This window comes from Pseudochaenichthys georgianus, chromosome 14, assembly GCF_902827115.2.
Source record: "Pseudochaenichthys georgianus chromosome 14, fPseGeo1.2, whole genome shotgun sequence".
NCBI classification, from domain to species: domain Eukaryota; kingdom Metazoa; phylum Chordata; class Actinopteri; order Perciformes; family Channichthyidae; genus Pseudochaenichthys; species Pseudochaenichthys georgianus.
This window is the reverse complement of record NC_047516.1, coordinates 28,177,166-28,199,577: the sequence shown is the minus strand read 5'-3', so window position 1 is coordinate 28,199,577 and position 22,412 is coordinate 28,177,166. Positions and strand designations below refer to the sequence as shown.

The 22,412-nt window shown below is 41.0% G+C and overlaps 1 protein-coding gene across 3 annotated transcripts in view; it reads left to right on the top strand.

The window, feature by feature from the left end:
* The window catches only part of abr (ABR activator of RhoGEF and GTPase), a 147,369-nt gene that overhangs the window by 25,607 nt on the left and 99,350 nt on the right, over positions 1-22,412 (top strand). The window contains exon 1 of one of the 3 annotated variants that reach the window (XM_034099702.2): positions 5,621-5,684. The exons of the other annotated variants lie outside the window; for them this stretch is intronic. Within the exon in view, the coding sequence (XP_033955593.1) occupies positions 5,642-5,684 (43 nt within the window). The 5' untranslated portion in view covers positions 5,621-5,641. Of the gene's footprint in view, positions 1-5,620; positions 5,685-22,412 lie in introns of those variants that run through there. 3 annotated transcript variants of the gene reach the window in all.

Here is a 22,412-nt window from a genome sequence, read left to right as displayed (position 1 = left end):
TACTACCTTTTTCGTTTTTCCTCGTGATCTAGTTTATCATCACTCATCATGATGTCTTTCAGAAACATTTTGATGGTCGCACTGTCTCCATTTTCAGTCTCTGTAGTTCATCGGTAAGCAATGTATCACATTGGTTTGTGCTGACTGAGAAAAGTCCATTGCATAAGTACAGCTGCTAAAAATATTTGTTTCCTTTTATCAAAAAACATGTTAACTAGTCTTGCCTGGTTTGCACCAAATTGTATGGTTATTATGTCTACACATTGGACCAGAACTGGCCGTTTTTTCTGGATGCTTTTGTCAAATTGTACCCTTGACTCTTTGTTACACAACTTGTTCAGAGTCAGTGAATGGGCTGTCTGGGTGGTTGAGAACTAAAGGGGCAACAGATCAGAGAAAAGAAGGCAGTCATAAATGACAAAGTGGTCAGTGTTGAACATACTCGACTCCCTGTGGGAATACACTCTTTTGGCCTTATTGGCTTCAATACTTGCTGTCTTCACATCACTACAGTGCATTTGGATCGCTATGGCCAACATAGATGTATAAACAACGTTACTTAATATTCATTGGGTTTCAATGTTTTTATATACCTGTAATATAAGCTTACTGTCAGCTTCACTTGAAAACAACAGATTAAATAAACATTTAAGAAACTAACCCTAACCCTAAAATCACATTGATTTTGCACACGTTTACCCTACTTACCCTAAATGTCCATTATTTCTTACTTCTGACTCTGGCAGTCAATGCTTTTACCTTCAGAGAAATATAAAGAATGTGGCTTGCTTCAGAGCCATGTGATGCTAAAGCTACATTAAAGTTAAGCTAGATTATGTCAATATGGGAATTTTGGCATGGCACAGCCGAGGTGGCACGTGCACACGCAGAGACACGCACATGCACGTATGCCAAAACGATTTTCCCTAATCCTAAAGAGGCAGGCTTGAATGTGTGCCGCTCTGAGAGCATTAAAGAAAAAAGTACATCCTCACTTCTGTACATCCTGTCAGTGTGTGGGGGAGAACTGGTGGCCAGCCCAGCAAGCCATGCTAAAACGCCACTGTGTGAGTTGGCCAGTTTGTAAAGGCTTAATATGTGCTTTGAAATCCCTACTTTCTTCTGCCAGTTTTGCTGATAGTATTATGGAATAACATGTCTTGGTTGTGAAATAATCTGCTGTCTGTCCTGGTGCCAACGCAGTGGTGCGCTCTAGTGATAAAATATAGGAAAACATACATGTTGTGATGACATAGTTCTCAGGAAATCCATATTTGGGCCTCAGAGGCGATCCTGTTTGGAGTAAATGTAGGAGGAAAGCTGCTATAATAATGACTTAATGCTTTGTGTAACGTACCTGTCAATCAAAACATATTTTCATGAAATTATATTAAAGTAAATCTTTTTAAATTAACATTAACACGCACAAAGGAATTTGATCAGCTATTTATACAATATGAAAAGTCATATTGATTGTTTCATTATGAGAGATGCATCATTACTGTATTACTCATCCGTTGAAATAGTGTTAGAACACTTATATTCCGCGCAAACTGGATCAATGAAAGAAACAGATGCTTACAATTCTCCTGCTATGCCTCTATATTTCACGCCACACTGGTGGGTTTCCCTGCCTATCAACTGTTCTGGTCCCCCTCTCCTACTGTGATGGATGGAGCCAACTTCATTGCTGGCTCGCTGCTCCTGGCTGACTCCAATCCAGTCCCAGTTCTGCCTTTAAGTGTTTAATGTTAGTTATTTGGCTGTCACATGGCCTGCCTCAGCAAACAGAGGCACAGCAGAGTGATTCTGGATGGCTTCCCAGCAGTGTTAGTAGTGGAGGTTAATACAACGAGGGATGTCTCATTTATCACCCTACAAATTATTTTTCGACCAAACCAATCGCCTCTCTCCATCTCCGTCTTCTTCGGTCTTTGCATAGCCAATGGCTGCACCCTTAGTTCCAGTAGAAATGGCTCTTGATCAAGATTTATAATTTGTTGCCTGACCGCAGAGAACACGCCACAATCTAAAAGGTACTCTCAAACAGCTGTTTCAATGTGAAGAGGCCACATATTGTTGTTACCCGGTCACAATGATGCCGTTTTATCTTACCTCAGGGGATTGAGCAATTATTATAAAGGATGTGGTTCAAGACATTTAGTTATTGGATCAATATTGACTATATTGAAACACCTCACACCCTATGCGACAGCAACATGTACTGTAGTATGAGGCTGATTTTCTAATTTGTGGATTTGTTTCATTTTAGTCCAGAGTGAAGGTCTCTTGTTTTTTACTGTCACATATGGTGAAGGATGTTTTATCGTGGGTGAAGCCCCTTAACCAAAAAGCCAATAAGACCAATACATTGAAATAATTGGCACAAAATATGTAAAGACAAATACAAACTCAACGTAATACCTCAACGTAACAAAGACTGGAAAGACACTTTTAAAATGACGGATATATTCCCTAGAGACATTGACTACAAGGATATATTATTGAATAGTAAGGAAGTGGAAATCATTAGCGCAGTAACAAACACGAGAACATTAGCGCTTGATGGATGAAGGGACAAAACGGAACAAACAGTTATCCGGAATCAAACCCTGGAATCCGAAGTTGGAAGATTATAAATGAGGTATCACACCTATACCTATTTATCAACCATTTCTGTCCGCACTACTGCTGCTACGTTGTGGCAAAGTCACTATAACTATAACACAGCCACTAAGTCTTGTAGGAATTAAAATGTGTGTTGTGTTATTTAATCTGTGTGGTATGTCAGGTCTTGAATCATTGTCTTCCCGCTCTAAAAGCTCCTCCATTATACTGATCAATACATGACACTGTTCCTTCCCTTCTCTGTGCTGTCGCTATAGAAACAGACAGTGAAATTCGTTCTCCCACACACTGAGCGGGAAAAAGACTCGGAGCAGTTTTGTTATGTAATACGGTCATCTCTACTGCCTCTTCAATGCTAGCTTCTTTGTTTTGGTGTCCAAGCATCTTTTCCCCATTGGGCTGGTCAAGGGGTTCATGCTTATGTAATGGACTCCACTTCTCCAAAAACAGACGGGGAAACAATTGTGTGATGCTGCTGAGGGACAACCACGTGCTTTGAGTTTATCACACGGAGAGAGAAAGACAGAGTAAACAATTTAACTGATTTAACCAGCACTAAAATTCCACATTAATCAATAGATGCCACCCCATAAAAGATAGTTTTTACCACTGAACCTTAGCTATTACTTAATGCTATGGCTCTTTATGAAAAAACCCCACCTGATACTTAAATAGAAAGAAGCATCTAATTATCATTAGGATGAAACTGTGAAGTTGCACATAGTCGTGGGGTGATCAAAATTACACGTTACTATACCTACTATAATTGCAACATATTAAACATTTATACATTAAGACAGCTTTTTAGAGAAACTATTGAGGGTATTCATGATTCTCCCTATAATGGCAATTCACGACGATATTGACTAATTGGAAGTGTTTTGTTTTTAAAAGCACACACACTATTACACTATTGTAAGGTAAAATCCTGGTGTCTGCCGTTGTAATTTCTTCAGTGTTTCAAACTCCCAAAAAGCACCAAGCCAGTAAGGACTGCTTACATTTAAATAGATAGAATGAAAGTTTGTAAAATAACTTGTCACAACTACATTTGAACAAACCATTTTCTACTCTGCTGTTTGTGCAGCTATTTATTACATCAATCTCCCGTCCAACTTTACTACAGATGGGTTCCCAACTTAAATGAAATAATGTAATGTCTTTGATGCACAGGTCTTTATACAGTTACACACAATTACATAATAGTAAAGCTGCATCCCCATTTAAAGTGGATGGTCATTTCTCATAGTTCCAAATGAGTGAGTCCAGGTAAATGAAGTTTAATTGAGATCTGGCACAAAGACAGAACATTAACTTAGCTGCTTGCTCACCCACATCCCTGCTCCGGTCATACTTCTCGGTGGCACTCAATGACAACCTTGTGAATAATAGATGAAGCTTTTGGCTCGGCTGAGCATGTTGTTATGGCTCTTTCACACACCACAGATAATCTACTGCAAAGACCTCATGTATCATTAGGGTGCAACGATTCTTCTGACCAATATTGTAATGGTGACATGTTATGCAACCATGTTCTGGAAAACCAACTTCATAACTAATCGGCCTGGGTTAGTAATGTCTGACTATATTGCTACTATATTATGTCACTGACACCTTATAAATGATCATGTTGAAAGATACTGTTTATACGACAGATTTTAGCTGCTTGGGCTAACGTTAGCTTATAACTGTAGCTAAAAAAATCGGAGACCTGTTATGAAACTTGGGTTGTCTTTTCATATTAATTTGATAATTTATTGATTAATCTGAGTGATTGTATGCTTATAAAAACCTGCTAGCGTAAAGATAATGTTTCTGATGAAAATCAACTTGGCTACCTACAGTACTATGCTAGCTAGATGCAACTAGTTTGATAGTTTAATGGGACAAGAACTCAGTCTTTCTTAAATCTCTCAAATACACTGGTCTCTCTTTTGTTTGATATCTCATAGAAAAACCTGAGGAGAACCAGAGGAAACCATCTTTTGAAAATACTATACACACAAATACAGACGGCACAGTCAGGGAAATTGCTAACCATCCATGCGTTGGTTTTTTCTTAAACAGCTGGCTATATTTGTTTACTTGCTTTTTAACCTGAAGCCACAGCTCTATAGCTCATTCTGTCACACAGGAATTATGTTCTCAACCCTTTGATGGACACAGTTCTTCATTCTGAAAGGGTTACATTTGGCATGGTATTTTGTGTGAATGCATGTTGAATATGTGGTACGTTGTCACGGCTATTACGTATTTTTTTCAGTTTTTCTCAAAGAAAGAATTATATAAACTAGAATACCTCATATAACAGCATAAGCAGAATTGTCCATCTTGCCATCTTCACGTGGGTGAAGATCTGAAATCCTTTGTTGTGCTTCATGTTAGAGGGTGTGTCATGTGTCTGAGTGTGTTTGTGTTCTGTGAGTCTGTGGGGACCTTTACAATGTCCTGAGGGGTGTGTGTGTGTGTGTGTGTGTGTGTGTGTGTGTGTGTGTGTGTGTGTGTGTGTGTGTGTGTGTGTGTGTGTGTGTGTGTGTGTGTGTGTGTGTGTGTGTGTGTGTGTGTGTGTGTGTGTGTGTGTGTGTGTGTGTGTGTGTGTGTGTGTGTGTGTGTGTGTGTGTGTGTGTGTGTGTGTGTGTGTGTGTGTGGTGTGTGTGTGTGTGTGTGTGTGTGTGTGTGTGTGTGTGTGTGTGTGTGTGTGTGTGTGTGTGTGTGTGTGTGTGTGTGTGTGTGGTATGTTACCATGGACAGAAGTCATCCTGTAGGGCTATGGTAACCACCAACCCCTTCTTCTTTTGCCACCCATGCCCCCTTCCCCTCAGCCAATCGAAACAGAGTAACACCACCGTGCCCAGCCAATGGTGCGGCTGGCGTGTTTACGTGCTCCCGGAAGGCAGGGGCCACGATTAAGCATTCAGGGTAGTCGAGGGGAAGAGAGGAGAGGAGGGAAAAACAGGGGAGGAGAGGGGGAGACAGGAAAGGGAGATGAAACCATTATGAGTAGAGAGGGCTGATGGATGTACTCGAGCAACGACGAGTCTACCAGACAGAGTCAGGTGAGCAAACACATATAGGTCACCTTAGGTTTCTTAAATCGACTTGCACTCCTAAATCAGGGATATAAATCTCACTCTATAAATGTTTGGTCGCATGTTCACAGCCTGTTTTTAGAAGCTGTCAATCCATGAATCCATTTACCTGGAGGTAGGCATCTCTCTTTCCCAATTGTGTTGTGCAGTGTGTGTATATGTGTACATACGTCTCTGTGTGGGTTTCATTTAAGATTAATGGTCTCGGTAAAGGGTGGCCTTCTGGTGTCAGTAGGTCATCTTTCTGCTGGTAAACGATCGTTGTTTGGCATTAAAGAGACCCTCAGTGAGAAAGGAGGGGAACAAAATAAGAAAAAGAAAGGTGCATGCAGTTAGAAGGGTTAATGCATCTTTAAAGAGTTTCATGAAAAGTGGTATGACCATGGATGTAGGGGTGGGCGATATTGAAAAATATGTTATCACGATATTTTCAGGCAGTATCACGATAGACGATATATATCACGATATTTTTTCATGTCGGTTATTATGGTTATTTTTCAAGTTACTTAACAGTACAAGCACCTACAAGGTAACAGAAACTAAAACAAAAAGGAGTAACAGACCAAAATAGCATTTCAAGCTGGTTTTATTTCAGAAATGAAACCCTGAATGAACAAGTGAGCAGTGAACATCAATAAACATGAAAAGGAGGGTAAAACATAACTAAGTAAAACATAAAACATCAATGAGGAAAAGTCAGTGCCAAATAATTAAAATGTAAACTTTAGAGTAGACTTGAAGTGTAATAAAAGACTTTAGCATAACTGAAGGGAAAAACATAAAACGCCACAGCGTCAGTTATGTCTTTCCACCGTTTGCTAGTCTTTTCATAAGGAGCCCCTTTATGAAATGCCTGCCCTATGGTTGCTCGCTGCAAAGAAAGGGGGCGGGGACTTTGGGAGCGTGTCAAACAACTCGGACTGAACGAAAGCAGAGGTGCGCTGACATTGTGAAATCGATCGGGCTTGATATATGGTGAAATAAAAATCAGTAGGTGAGGCTGGGGGAGCGGGAGGGGAAGAGGCTCTCCGTCCGCTGTCATAGCCCCCTGCGCCGCGCACGGAGAGCCTCTTCCCCTCCCGCTATTTTTTTTTTCCAATTTTTATTTTTTTTTCTATCACGATAAAACGATATCTCTGAAAAAGCATATCGTGGAGACCTAATATCGTCACGACGATATATATCGTCATATCGCCCACCCCTACATGGATGTATAGAGAACTGGATACAGCGTTGTATGCGGGCACCCTTTCATTCTTACGATGTGGCACATGAAGCCAAAATGCCCTGACGCTTGAGAACAAAAATACCTGAATCCTCCCTATGGCGATCTTCCTCATCCAATGGGCCCCTAGAGCATTTGCACACTCTTTTTCTTTAAACCCCGCCTCCAATCCACTCCATAATCTCGGCTCAGCCATATTCATGGGGAGGGGATATAACTGGATTCCTTTTAGAGCATTTAACACATTTTAGGACCTGTTTTTACTGGTTAGTTGGTTTACAATCTGATTTAGAGATGTGCCTAAGTGAATTGTAAAGCAATGGCATTACTTAACAACGTTTTCTAACCATCGTTTGGCCACTAGGAAAATTAACTTGAAAGAATGTCCCTCTTCTGGGGGGGCTTGGGTGGGAATTTGCCAGACCAAATACAAAAATGCATTTGACTCGGGAACCACTATTGGATAGACATAAAACTAGTTAGAGCAAGGAATTTTGAGGTATGGCACCCGAGGAAAAAAAGTGTCTTCCAATTTCCTTTTTTTTGTGATTTCCTACCTATTTAGGGTTAAAAACAACATCTTGCAATTTAGACTTTTTTATTTTATTTTAAAATGTTACAGTATGTCCACTGTAGAGGACGTCGGGATCATATTAGTTTGAAAAGACAGCCAAAATTAACAGATGGACTATGTAACGTATTATGGTTATAGAGTGATATTAATACAATAATATATTCACCTTTATTTAAAACATGAATAAGTAATTGATCTGAACATTGCTGTTTATTTGGTCAATACAAAACTAGCTTGTTTTTTGGTGAATCTTGCCAGATCTTCAAAGACTTTGTAGTCAATGTAGTGGGAAAGTACCTCATTGACTCCAGTCAGCACGGGCTGTAGAGTCATCTTGTCTAGTTTTATGGATGTGGTCTCCATTTGACCTGCTCATAGAAACAAAGCTTGCATTCCTGAGGCAATTCTCATTTTTCATGGCTCCACTTCAAATAAAAACAACAATAAGACATACGTGCTACTCTTGGCCCACAGGGGGCCATGTCTTTCCAGCTCGTCCCTATCTGTCTCTGTATCTATCTGTGCGCTCATGAAGCATCCTGCATCTTCCCCCCCTTCTTCTTGACCCTCTTCTATCCCAGGTGTGAAAGCCTCATCTCTCTCATCATCTGAGAGCTCAACATCTGAATCTCCCTGAACTATCTGGTACAGAAAATGTCTGCTTCAGTTCCGTCTCCTGCAACAATATTGAGTCATAAAGTCCATGAAAATGGTCCTGACGTCCACGAGAATGGACATTTATAAAAAGGCTGTTATTTGAAAACTTGAATTATTTAATTGCTTTCAGAACTAATTGTATAGTTCCTCACATGTTAATAAACAAGAACATATATGATTTTCATGGTAAAAATTACAATTATTCAACAATATTTGACTTCTCCTCCTGCTTCTATACAATTTAGTTTTTCGTATGCCAGCCATTTTGGATGAAAAGAAAGAGGAACTTCCCAGCATGCAATTTTAACCTATGGCATATCACTGGAAAGACCAGGATGTCCTCTGGACAGTACATCAGGGATTGATAGAGTAGCTGAAAAGAGTAAAAGGAGATGCATGTTAACAAAATGTCCACTACAGTGGACATTTTCAATGGGCTGGGTCCCAGGAGGATAGTGCTGAGCGATGAAACAATGTTGAACAGACTACAGCGTGAAGAGATGAACTATGATCGTGGGTACTGTAGGTGTAATATTAAGGGATGCCTGAGTGAGCTTGTAACCTACAGAATAATGGATTGGTTTAAAACTCACGGCGTTGGTAAGAGCAGAGAGAGGCCTACATTTGTCCATCTGTTGTAAATGTAAGGAGTACTCAATTAAGTTTATTTATTGATGTGTGCTTATCATCTCCCTGTTGTTTTCTCTCCTATACTCACTCACACCTTCTCTACACTTTACATAGGATGCTGGCAATCATAGACTATGATTGCCATGGCAAGGCCACTCTTTCAAATGACTGTCCACTTGTTATTCAGCACTTAACTGTGACCTTTTGTAGATGGATTAAACTCCAAATCAATGAAGTGGTATCCACAAGGTCTCTCGCCAGTCTAGTGTGTGTGTATGTGTGTATGTGTGCTGACACACTCATGCCAGATGGCTTTGAGTCTCGTTTATCAGGCATCATGCAGCATCACTTCGTTCAATAACAAATCTCTTAAAATAAACTCTGAACATAAACGTTGCTAAGGCCAGCTGTGTAATGGTTTGCATTCATGGAAAACCGCAGGGTCGGTGACGCATACAACAACTTGTAGTTTCTACTGTTTGGCGGATATACAGCAGTAACACGGGGCTAATGGGTGCACACACTGAGAGAGTCAGAGAAACCTGCAGAGAGGCCTGTTAACAGCAGGTATTTCTTTATACCTGCACTCCTGCCATCAATGCTCGAGGGACAGAGGAGCTGCCACAGCATTGGATTGTTTCCAGCTCTTTTTGCTGAAGCTTTTTCTTTCTCTACTTCTGTCCTAGTCACACAGTTAGCCAATACTGTTGATTATAAGTGTGCAGTTATTTCAATTTTGTATTCAAAGGATTTTATGAGACAACTAATGTGTTCTGTTTAAACTAGGGGTGTAGTAGAGTAGTTACAACGCATGATATTGAACTGCAATGTCCCCTATTTTGATTCCCACCTTCTACACATTCTGCCGTCCAAATACCTGCAAGAATTCCCATTTATAAAAAAAAAAAAAAAAAAAAACCTCTGAAAAAGATGGCCTGGTATGGTGCAATAGCGTTCAGATTGGTGAGTTTGGTATGCTGATGTGGTAGACTGTTAGCAGTTTCATTTGAACATTTCCAGGTCATCACAAATACATCATTTAACAGGCACTTGACAGATCTTTCTTTAACAATAGCATATTATTTACAAAGGACACATTTCTTCCATTTTGGGTTTGAATCAAATCATTCTGAAACCTGCCTATTTAAAATACAGCCCTAGTCTGCTCAAGTAGTTAGAAACGGCAGGGAAGTTGTATGTAGTCTCTTTGGAGTGTACACCCACACACTGCCAGTTAGTTTCTATATTCATGTCTCTTTTTGGCCCCAATTAATTTCCAGATGAAGTCTTCTTTGTCACAAAATGTTCCAGCAATATTTGTCCTCACTCCTGTAATGCTGTCTCTCCTTTTTATATCAAGAGTTGCTCTTTATCTCCTTACATTTTTGATCATCTTAATGTGAATCATTGATCTAAGTGAGCAGCTTATCTGTAACAGACCTATGCTGCATTTAGTTCATGCTTCCAATGTGCACCATCCTCCTGTAATTCGGCCGGGGAGTGCAATAAATAGACATTGCTATACCTGCCAGGGTTGCCTCGAGGGCTGTGACGGCACTTGCATGTTAATAGCTTTTCTCATTGTAGCTCTTTGATACACTTTCCATTAGTACATGCCTACGAACGAATGCAGAGGGTACCGCTGCACGCTGAGGTGTAGATGCCCACACAGTAGTACATCTGATGTACCGTACTCAAACGTGGGTGTGTGTTCGCAGTGATTTATGTGGAGGATTGACCTCCTAGTACATTACCTGCTTACAAACACATGGATGGAGGCACAAGGTGGGAAGTGGGCTTAGGAAATAAAACGCTGTGGATTATTGGAGGTTGGGTAGATGCTTGTGTGTGTGCACTTGATTGTGACCTCTTGTGTGTGTGTGTATATGACAGTGGTTGACCTAATCTATGGAGGCAGTGGGTTGTATCCAACCAGACCCAGCCTTGGGGATTAAAGCAAGTTTATTACAATGTATAGTGGCTGGTTGCCATGGTAACGTTGGGTTTGGGGGTAATGGCAATTCATGCACGAGGCTGTGCAGTGGAGGGGGCCCTTATCTCTCGCTGCCTACAGGCATATGGCACGTAAAGATATGCAGCTGTGGTAGATGTGTGTCGTTTGTGGGATAAAGGCACAATCCTGCATTTCACCAGACTCTTCTCTGGCAGCCAAGTGCTCTGGATGTGTGTGCTTGAGGTGTAGAGTGGATAATGGGCGGACATCCTCATTAGCAAACCAGTTCCAAATCGTCTGGTCCATCGGAATCGTATGCCTCAGAAGTGATCAATTCCTTTTGTATATATCATTGTGTTTTTCTGAGGGTTGCACATTCCCACAAACTCAGCCTTCATGATCTGAAACTCTACAAGAAGGAGTCATGGCACAAATGAAGAAACAGTTCCAAAGCGTGACTGTATTTCGCAAAGAAATATGACAACAGGGCTACTTGTATTCCCTATTAAAGACAAGTTTAGTAGATTTGTATCTTTGACTAAGAACATCTATAAACCATAACTTTCAAATATTCTTTCAGAAAATTGATGGAGGAATCGATAAAGAATTGGACCGATAGACAGAATAGCTATTGGCATGGTACCAACCACATCTAATCAATGCCAATCCCTTATCCTAGCAGAGTGTAACACGTTTATAAAATCATCTGTCTGCCTGGGTCAGATGTTTGATGTGAGATTGGCAACTCTTCTGTCATCTTCCATCAGCGCTCAAGATTTACGAGCCCCCCCTTCCTTTTATCTTCTCAGTCTGAGCCTCCTCTCACCTTTCTTTCTCCCTCCAGTATCTAATGTGTGGGAGTCCTTTAGCTTATTGCCCTTTTAAAGTGGGCTCTGCCTATTTCCGGAGCACAGTGGTTAGCTCTATCCGGGGAGCCTACCCATTATCCTCTTGATCAGTCTGAGGGGACAAAGACCACGGTTTAACTGGATAACTCACACGGTCATACATCTTGACATTGTCGTAGTTAGCATCATTTAGCATCACTGTAGCATCAAGCCGGTAGAATCTCGATGGAGGAAGTCCTATTTGTTGAAACGCAAGGTGCCTGCACACAATGACATATAGCTGTTACTTTGGATCTGAATCACTAGAAAAGGCAGCTCTTTTTCACAGGTAGACACTTGTGGATTATATCTATACAATAGAATGAGATTGTGCTCAATAAAGACTATATATTGAATTATTATAAGTAAAAGTTAAAATGTCCTATCTCTTTTGTAAAATTGGATCACAGTTACTCGCAGAAGTAATCTGATTGCTCTCAGCCTTCACTCACAGTGCCATCACCCTGATAGCCACCAGCCTGTGGAAGGCGAGCATTACACATTCACACCACTCTATGATACAGCAAATAGACTTGTATTTTTGCTGTTCCTACTTACCACATCCTGCATTCATGTGAAATGCATGTAGCTGGCAATAGTTATTTTTAGAGCATTAAGCTCTAAAAGCTCTCAACTTGTATCCAGCATAGCTTATATCATCAGTAATAGCTATTGACTAGATTCCAACCAAGAAGTAGTCTACTTCATTGAAAAATATTCTAGTAACTTCACCTACTTCTCCCACAAATCACTTGTCCAGAATAACCATAAAAGAACATTTTTGTCTTCAATTCAATTTGCTCTAAAATAATATATCAAAGGCAGATAAAGAGCCTTTTGTAAAAGGGTAAAATTTTCTATTTCATGATCATTTACTTTTCAAGGATCCCACTTAAAGAGTAATTGGATACAAAAATATTTGAGATATCAAATTGACTTCAATCTTTAAGCATCCCTTGCATAGCGCTCTGCTGTTATCAACCATCGAGTGACAAACATCTGTTTACACCGCTAATAGCTATCTCCCAGTGTAGGGCTCCAACAACAGGCCAGGGGCCTCATTTATAACGCCGTGCGTAGGATTCACGTGGGAAGGTTGCTTACGTAGTAGAAATCCAAAAAATAGGTACAGAAATTTTCCGAAATTTTCCGATTCACCAAACATTGCGTACCGGCGAGGAGAGTGCGTACAGCACTTCCTACGCCGGTTTCCCTTTTATAAATCACAATCGACTCGAAATGCGGTGCAGCTTTTGCGGGCTTCACGTAACGCCCATATTTGCCTATAAATAGTCAAAGAAACGCCCATTCATTCGTTCTGACTGACTTTATGAAGAAGATCGCAGGAAATGACGACAGAACGGCTAAAAAAGACATCTCACATCGTGTCAGATTTTGGTTATTTTGGGGAGGTCGAGATAAATCACATTGTTTGGTGGATGCCGTTTGAACCAGAGTAGCAGCATGGAGGTCGGATCGTCACCAAAATAAATAAATAAGTGGTCCGAAAAAGGTTAATGACAAAAACAATACACATAGCCTTCCTCAGGCAGTGTGTTTGTACCGGGGACAGGAGACACCCCCTTGATGAGAGACTGTAAGAAATGATCGGGGAATCCCTCTGGAGTGGAGTCATGACGACTGGATCTGAATTATGTTTTCGTATTTGGTGGTTTGTGTTCCAGCTGTCGATCAGCTGTGCGCAGCGTCTCCACTGCAGCCTGTGCATCTCAACCCCCCCCTCCCCGCAGCAACTCTATATCCACCAGTTAGAGGAAATACAACTAATGTGTTGTGTTATATTAGCTGTACAATTTACCACATATGGTGTTCTTAGTTTCCATACCTCCTGTGTTTTACGAGCGACTTATCAAGTCTTGGCAAACGGCATAAAACACGATTAAACATGATAGTATATAAAACCATGCTCGTATCTACAACCTATAGAAATGCAAAACGGCGTGAGTTTAGACGTAAATCTGTCCTCCTGCTTACCGCATCATTTATGAGAAAACATTTCATAACATTAACACAACATATTCGAGGTGGTTTTAAAGGTCACATGTCATGGCCATTTCCACTGATCATAATGCCATTGTTGTGGTCTACTAGAATAGATTTATACTGTGCAATTTTCCAAACTCACATTGGTTTCGCATACAGCATCTCTGTAAAGTATGTGTATTCAGCAGTATTCACTCTCTCCACTAAATGGCTCGTTGCAGCTCTTGCCCCCCCCCTCCCTGTGAGCCCAGTGTGCTCCGATTGGTCACGTTGTGAATCGCGCTGAGCTCCGTGGAGGTGTGATTTCCTTGTTTAGCGATACACAGCCAAACTCACCCTGAGCACACACAAAGTCACAGCCGAAGTAAAAACAATAAGTGTGGCTTGATATTGAGAAAGAAAAAGGTTGATAAACGCTGTGAGAATGGGTCTGCAGAGAGAATTTCGGCGATCCCAACTGTCTGTTATCAGCCTGCAGCCAGGGAGGAGAAATCAGCAGAGCTGCATGCACTGAGTGTGTGAGGAAGTCCGTGGATTGGTCAATTTGGACCAATCAGCGGGGGCTTAACGTAACGGCTCCGCGGATGTAACGTAACGGCTCCACGGATTGGTCCATTTCGTTTCGGGGACGACATGACATCATGATGTTCCCGGAAGAATCAAATGGACAGTGACGTATCTCCAACGAGGCGTTTTGGGGAGGTATTTTCTGTTTTAGAGTTTTACTCGCTACAGGGTGTACCTTCATAACACACAAGGGGACGGGCAATAACCGGAAAAGCATGACATGTCACCTTTAAATAACATATCTGTATTTATTTATTTCTCCAAGTTATGTTTTTGTGTGCACTGAGGAGTCTCAAACAGGCGTTTGTTAAATCATTTTAAGATTGGCTTTAGTCAATGTTTGCAAATGAATTCTTCATATGATAAATGAGGTAACATTTTATTTATAGTATTATTTCCACATATTTCTCTCCATTCTTCCTTCTGCCAACGGTGTCGCAGTTTCTCGTCTCTCCCGTTTTTCTGCTTAGGGCGTACGCATGGGTTAGAGTTTGCGGGGAGTACCGCACATTTTCCCGTCAAGTTAGTATTTTATAAATCGCAAACATTGCGTAGAAACTGGCGTACGCCATTTTTTTGAGCGTATATCCCTTTATAAATGAGGCCCCAGAAACTGTCACTGTGAAGCGGGACTTCTCTCCAAACTGTGTGTGTGTGTGTGTGTGTGTGTGTGTGTGTGTGTGTGTGTGTGTGTGTGTGTGTGTGTGTGTGTGTGTGTGTGTGTGTGTGTGTGTGGTGTGTGTGTGTGTGTGTGTGTGTGTGTGTGTGTGTGTGTGTGTGTGGTGTGTGTGTGTGTGTGTGTGTGTGTGTGTGTGTGTGTGTGTGTGTGTGTGTGTGTGTGTGTGTGTGTGTGTGTGTGTGTGTGTGTGTGTGTGTGTGTGTGTGTGTGTGTGTGTGTGTGTGTGTGTGTGTGTGTGTGTGTGTGTGTGTGTGTGTTAGGACTGGGAAAATATATAAAATACATTTCAATGTGTCTTTTAACACATTGAGCTTTATTAAATGCTAACATCAGCAGGCTAACATGTTCACTATGAGGCCCTTTCTTGGTATTGGTACTCATATTTAAAACTATATAAATATAAGGGAAGTACAAGTTGCAATTTTGACCCTATGATGGAGCTTGATGAAAAGTTGAGGGGCCATGATAATATTACAATGCATACTGGAGTGTGTACAGAAATTCATGGAATCCAATAGATAGCATTAGCATGGCTAAAAACAATATATATGAACAGAATCGTACTGTATACTCGGGGCCTGACTCTCATTGAGCATGACGTTTGTCATTGAAATGCAAATATGTTTGACTATTTCCAATATGTTCTGATCTTTTAAGAAAGAAACTAATGAGAACAGGAGTTACGCAACTTAAAATGCAGCCTAAAGTTAATGTACAATTTATCATGGATTAAGTTTTTTTTTGGACTCTTACACTCAGCCTTGTGTGAGCAACTCTCCAAAGTGTGGACACATTCCTTGGAGATGTAGGACTTTAATTCTCTGGCTATATGTTCTCTAAGCAACGTCTTTTTGATTTGGGGGTTGGGGGAGATGGCAGCAGGGACGAGCGGCTATGCATTATTAAAAAGCCCAGAGTGCACTAGTGATGAACGTCTGCTTGTTAATGCCTGAAATCACCTGGGGCGTTTCTTTCATTGTTTGTTATTCTCTGTTAGTTTCTATTTGATCTTAAAGTCAAATTGAGTCATAGGGCCTATGGGTTTAGCTCTTTATCTCAATAAGTCTGTTCTCCACTTTTGTCATCATCAGTGTTAAAATACATTTAACTAACAATTAACTTTGTGATTCTCCCATTCCTTCTTCCTCTATTCTTGTGTGTGTGTGTGTGTGTGTGTGTGTGTGTGTGTGTGTGTGTGTGTGTGTGTGTGTGTGTGTGTGTGTGTGTGTGTGTGTGTGTGTGTGGTGTGTGTGTGTGTGTGTGTGTGTGTGTGTGTGTGTGTGTGTGTGTGTGTGTGTGTGTGTGTGTGTGTGTGTGTGTGTGTGTGTGTGTGTGTGTGTGTGTGTGTGTGTGTGTGTGTGTGTGTGTGATCCTGGTTGTGTGGTTTTGTGTGTGATCCTGGTTGTGTGATCCTGGTTGCGATGGCTCCTGGTTGCGATGGCTCCTGGGGGGAGCTGTGTGAAGAACACAGTCTGTCGCTCCACATCTGCATCTCTGGTTAACAGCTGTCTGTTTTCATCTGACAGATTTACCTTTGGTTTTGGGATTTTTCTGGCAAGAATAACTTCGGAGCCCCTATTTATTCTTGCGTCTGGTTTACAGATGTATTTTATTTAGAGGGGTAATTTCTGTCAAGTACAGTAACTTAAACTGAGCTGGACAGTTCTGAGCTAATCATATAGAACAACCTTATATACTTCTGTTTTAGAGATCCAACTCTTATATCAATTGAATCATTGATTGATTGATAAACAAGAAATATAAATGTCAACTTTCCATTAATCGTAAAATACATTTTTATTTAAAAATAGTACAAAATGTGGTTTTCAGCCAGGACTATGGAGATTTCCTAATATCTCTTTTATATTTCATGTTAAGGTAATATTTGAGACAAATACATCTGAACACCTTAGATTTTGAGAGACTGGAAAGGTTAATTTTCTAAAATGTTATTTTAGACCTTGCAAATAATCATTTTACAGGCTAAAGGTTTAAATCAAATCTGTCTATACACTCATCAAAGCTCCATATTTAATTGTACAGTTCTTTCTACGTTCTATCATCTGTGTATGATAGAAATCAATGGGTTTCCAGTGCTGCTGTGTTGCTGCTGGTTCTGTCCTCAGAGTCTCGTGTCATTGCGCCGCTGGTGAAATATTTGATGTTGATGAGTGGAGTAACAGGCCCGGGCTGGAAAGATAGACCTTCATAAAGCTTTTAATTTCCCCAGTGTCGCCTCTGGATTGATGACCGCGGGACAGGGAGGTGTAAAAGCCTACATGTACTCCGTCAACACACACACACACACACACACACACACACACACACACACACACACACACACACACACACACACACACACACACACACACACACACACACACACACACACACACACACACACACACACACACACATATATATATATATATATATATATATATATATATATATATATATATATATATATATATATATATATATATATATATATATATATATATATACACACACACACACATATATACACACACAATGACCACACATCCGTCAAGCCTCTGATGTCCTGTCATCCTGTCATGGCTCCACAGGGCCAGGAGGACCAGTTGCTGAGCAGGAGGCAGCACTCTCGCCTTTTATTTTGTCTCTCTGTCTTTTATCTGGTCTTGGGAGAATTGGATCTGTTATGGTTCAGCTCTCTTGCAGCTTTTGAGAGCAGCGCTGAAGACGCAGACGAATATCTTGTCAACAACCCAGAACACACATATACAATCACACATACAGTAAACAATAAAAAAAGCCAATACAAGACTGTTGAATAATAAACATGTGCAGACGCATTGAGACTCTCTCACGAACACTTTGTCTCTTAATGGGCAATGGGAAATGTGCAGGTCTCTACTTCAGTGTGTGTATGTGTGTGTGTGTGTGTGCACTCCTTCACTGCAGCTCTGTGCTCGACGACACAGAGGCAGTTTGCAGCGACGCCCACACGGTGTTAGCGGGCTGCAGGGCATGATGTAATCCTTCTTCTGCTGAGGAAATAATGCTGAGCAGGGCAGCACATTACCCCGATTGAATTCTCACTGCAGCAGGAACTTTTCCTCCCCCGTCTTTATCAGTTCGCAATTTTGCAAAAAACTGTCCAAGCTCCTGTAGGTAGAAAATGACGGTATACATCAGATCCTATGGGGGCTGCAAACACAGATTCTATTGGAAGACCACTGGTGAATACAGGGTTAGGAGTGGACAGCTTCACATTAGTTGCTGAGCTAGGGAAAACATTAGATTACTCCTGACACTAGAGATGTCCCGATCGGAGCCGATCACGTGATTTTCAAAAGATCGGGGATCGGGAGAAAAAAATCGGGGATCGGGATTTTTTTTGTTTTTCTTTTATAAAATAATTTTTTTTTAATTTAATGTTACAAAACAAAAATGACCATGTTCACGTCTTAAAGTCATCCTGAGGACTTAGTTTTGGTTTAAAATTACACAACATCATGTATGTGTTGCTTTCTTTGGGCTTGTTTTCAGACCTGGTTGCTTATTTCTCTGAAATCTGGCAACAGAGTGGGCGCAGTGTCTAATAGTAGCAGTAAGCTAACGAGAGGCTACGTTCAGCTGGTGACTCGGGAGTCGGGACAGAGAAAATGTCAGGAGTTTGGAAGTATTATAAAATTGAAAGCGAAGGCAGTGTAACAGCCAGATGCAATGTTTGCAAGGCAGAGGTTCCGCGTGGTGGAAAGAACAGAGCTACGTTCAACACGACCAATCTAATACGCTACCTGAGAAACAAACACCAACAACAACACGGCGAGTACACAGCGGCCACTCAGGTAACGGCACTGAAACAACCGACACTTTCAGAGACTTTTAAAAGGAAAGAGAAACTGCCCCAGAACAGTAAAAAGGCCAACAAAATAACAGCCAAGATAGCTGAATTCATCGCGTTGGATGACCAGCCGTTATCTGTTACCTTTTTTTTCTCTTAATGCATTGCATAAAGATCGGATCGGGAAAAATCGGTATCGGCAGATTGTCAAAATCAAATGATCGGAATCGGATCGGGAGCAACAAAAGGTGATCGGGACATCCCTACCTGACACTTATCATTTTTTATTTGCCAATATAATTTGTTACAATGCAGCTAATCACAGATATGTTTGTTTTGGGAATTGTCTCTCTTTGTTCCTGTGCTTGTTAGATACTTTCAACATCAAATGTGTTTTCTGTACGAAAAAAAATCATATAACTTACAAACTTTGGTTCCTCAGTCATTAATGCACACATTCCCAAATGTAATGTCAGATTAAAGGTCTAATCCATTCATTTATACAGTAGGGTTGTAGTTCTCGTAACATAGCCACAACTATTTGTCGTTTTATTGAATGGCTTAAACAATATGAATGATACTATTTAGGGGCGGTAAACGTTCCATTAATTTCAATGGAGACGCTCGCAAAACGAGAGGGCGATGTCGCCGTGGTCCGCCGCCGCTCTCAAGTGCCTTTTTTTTCAGGGTGCAGCCAAGCTCAACCAGGGCGCAATAGTTCAACTTTTGGAAAAGAGCAGCGCGCTCCGCTTGTCATGTGACGAGGAACAATCAATCGCAGCCGAGAGATATCTTTACTTCCGTAAACAAGTGTGTGAATATTACTGTCACTGCCACTACATAATGGTTTTAGAGTGGATTCAAAGCTAGTTATCTCACCATGCAGGTGCAGTAACTGTGCACATGTGCATACATAATCATACTGTAGTAGGTGTTTTTGATGTTCACTTGTAGCAGAATGGTTTGTAGCTGATGTTTACTTGAATCCCTGCTGCTGTTCAGTATGTGTCTCTGTGTATTTGTGTGATAGACGGAGCTGTCAGCCCCATTGGCCCAGTGGACGTGTTGGCTGTGTGGTGTATGATTTCTGTAGTCAGCCGTCACATCACCGCCCATACCACTTACCTACACCCTCACACAACCTGCCCTTAAAAACACAGATCAAATACCACTTTACAGTCTGCTTCTAAAGGTGATGTATAGAAGCCGTCATTTTTGTTGACTCTGACTTCGCTTTAACTGAACAAATATTGTAGTTAAACAGCTGGGGGCTGGCCAGAATGCCATAGCAGCTCCGAGCAGGGGTCCCTCCGTGTGATGTCGCCTGGCAGTGGAGCTGTCAATCATCTGCCCAGTGTTGGCGATGCAACACAGCACTTAATCAAAAATGTTTTATACTTGCATGACTGACCAACAGGAGCGTGATAGGAACTGACTAAATATTATATATTTGAATATTAAGCCGAGTCTCAGCATCCCACCTTCATTCCACACCAGTTCAACCACAGTTAACGCCTCTATATTATGGATGTTTTCTTATGATGAGCAGGAATAAAGGATATGGTCACATGACAGCACCAAAGCTGAAACATGAGCCGTAATGAACATACTGTATAGATCTGGTATTTTCACTACGATTGATTTCTTCTGTTGTGTCATATTCAGAGTCGGTGTGTTTTTATGCTCCCTGCAGAGGTTTGTTGTTCAGTGTGGAGGGTGTGGGTGAATGAGGGAGTTTCAAACAACCAATCAGCTGACCGTATTCTCTCTGTGTGTACCCTCTGCTAGTTTATGACTCAGGCTGTTTCAGTTTTATTAAAGTTTCTCTTGTCTTCTGGTACACATAGGAACACTGGCTCCCTCTCAACCTGTGCAAACAGTTTACTGGCATGCAGGACGTATTTGCATCAATGCGGCCAGTTGTCATGGCAGCCTTTGTCCTTGCCATGGAAACGAGGGCCGGTTATTGAGAGTGACGGGTGGATTTGGAGCCGTCCGTCAGCTGAGGTTATCAGGGAGTGTGATGTGAGCTGACATTGGGCGGAGGTCATTGGTTGGCTGAGTGGGTGGTGTAGCAGGGACGGGACTGCAGATTTAACGGAGCCGTTATGCAACTATATGTTGACGTTATGACACAGCAGAGCAGGCATAGGGGAACATATCTCCACACACACACACACACACACACACACACACACACACACACACACACACACACACACAGCATGTTGTGTGAGTGACGCAACGTAGGTCCAGAGAGGGAACAACATTGAATACATGAGACAAGATAATGTGTCTGGTATTACATTTTTGAACCAGTTTTTCTTTTCGTTTATTTCTGTATGTTTTTTAATCCGGTGAGTTACTGATTTTAAAAGATTATGTAAGTCACAAGTTTCATAATGTTATCTTTTCAGTATTTTTGTTTAATATAACATCTCACATTTAATACACATATTAAATGTGTACAATGATATTTCACACTGAGTTTAGAGAAATACATTGTAGTGGAAATACAAATATTACCAGGATTGTCTCAATACACCAGAATGTATTGCAGTGGAGTGGCCATAGATTATATGCACTGTTTTTTAAGCTATTTGTGAGACTGTCCGGCCAGTCTCTGCTTCCTATGAAGGTCAACTTTGTTTCCATTTGTCAGATACTGAGCCCTTGTATTATTATACTTGGTATGACCTTTTTATTTAACATAGAAAACCTTTAAATGAATATTTTTGCTGAGTTCTGTTTACCTCTGCGGCTCAATGATACAGTCACATTTCTAGAGATGGAATCTTAAAAATACTTTTCTGCTTTTGGATGTCTAGTTTTTTAATAGCCCATTTACAAATGAGTCTGCAATTGTATCATGTACCTGGTTCCCAATTGTATAACAGACTGGACGCAAGTTAAGTACCTGGAAAACAACCCAAACCACGTATCCACTATCCAAATAGTTCTAAATATAGTTTCCCACCGCTGAGTTCATCACTCAGTGGATTCACAGACCCTTCCTGTGTTGCATCAACACGATTTGAATAATTTCCAAGTGTGGAAACTCTCCTAATCCACAGCCAGCTTCCTTGGCAGCAGTGTGTGGGTTCCAGCATTTAGTATTGGCTTTCTATTATCGACAATTACTGAATGTATAAACAGAAATCCGTTTTGGTTGTTCCTTCATATGCCAGTAAGTAAATGGACTACCTACAATTCCTGCATGTACTGTAAACACCAACATCCCTAGTTGTATATTGCTTCCTCTTAGGCTGCAGGTGTTTTTTGAAGACAGCATTGTTGCCCTAATTTGAATGAATGCTATGTGACAGCTGTGTAGCAGTACAAGTATTCAGCAGTGATCAGCTCCACAACAACTTCACTCCCAGGGCGGTACAGAAGAGTGAGCTTCAAACTAGTTTAGTTTTTTGTATTTTAAGTGAAGACCAGTGGGACTTCAGTGTTGACCTAATGTTCGCCCGACTGCCTTGGTGATACTGATGACTGCTAGTGAAGGTGTTTATTTCACACAACACACACCTCGATGGCTTTCTTCTTCGAGGCAGCATGTGTTATTCGTTCTCTCCTTTCCCCCAACAATGGTAAGTCTGAAGTAAGACGTGGTGGTGATGTATATTTGATTAAATATCTGTGATATTTTTAGCATGGACTATTGGTGCTTTCCTAAA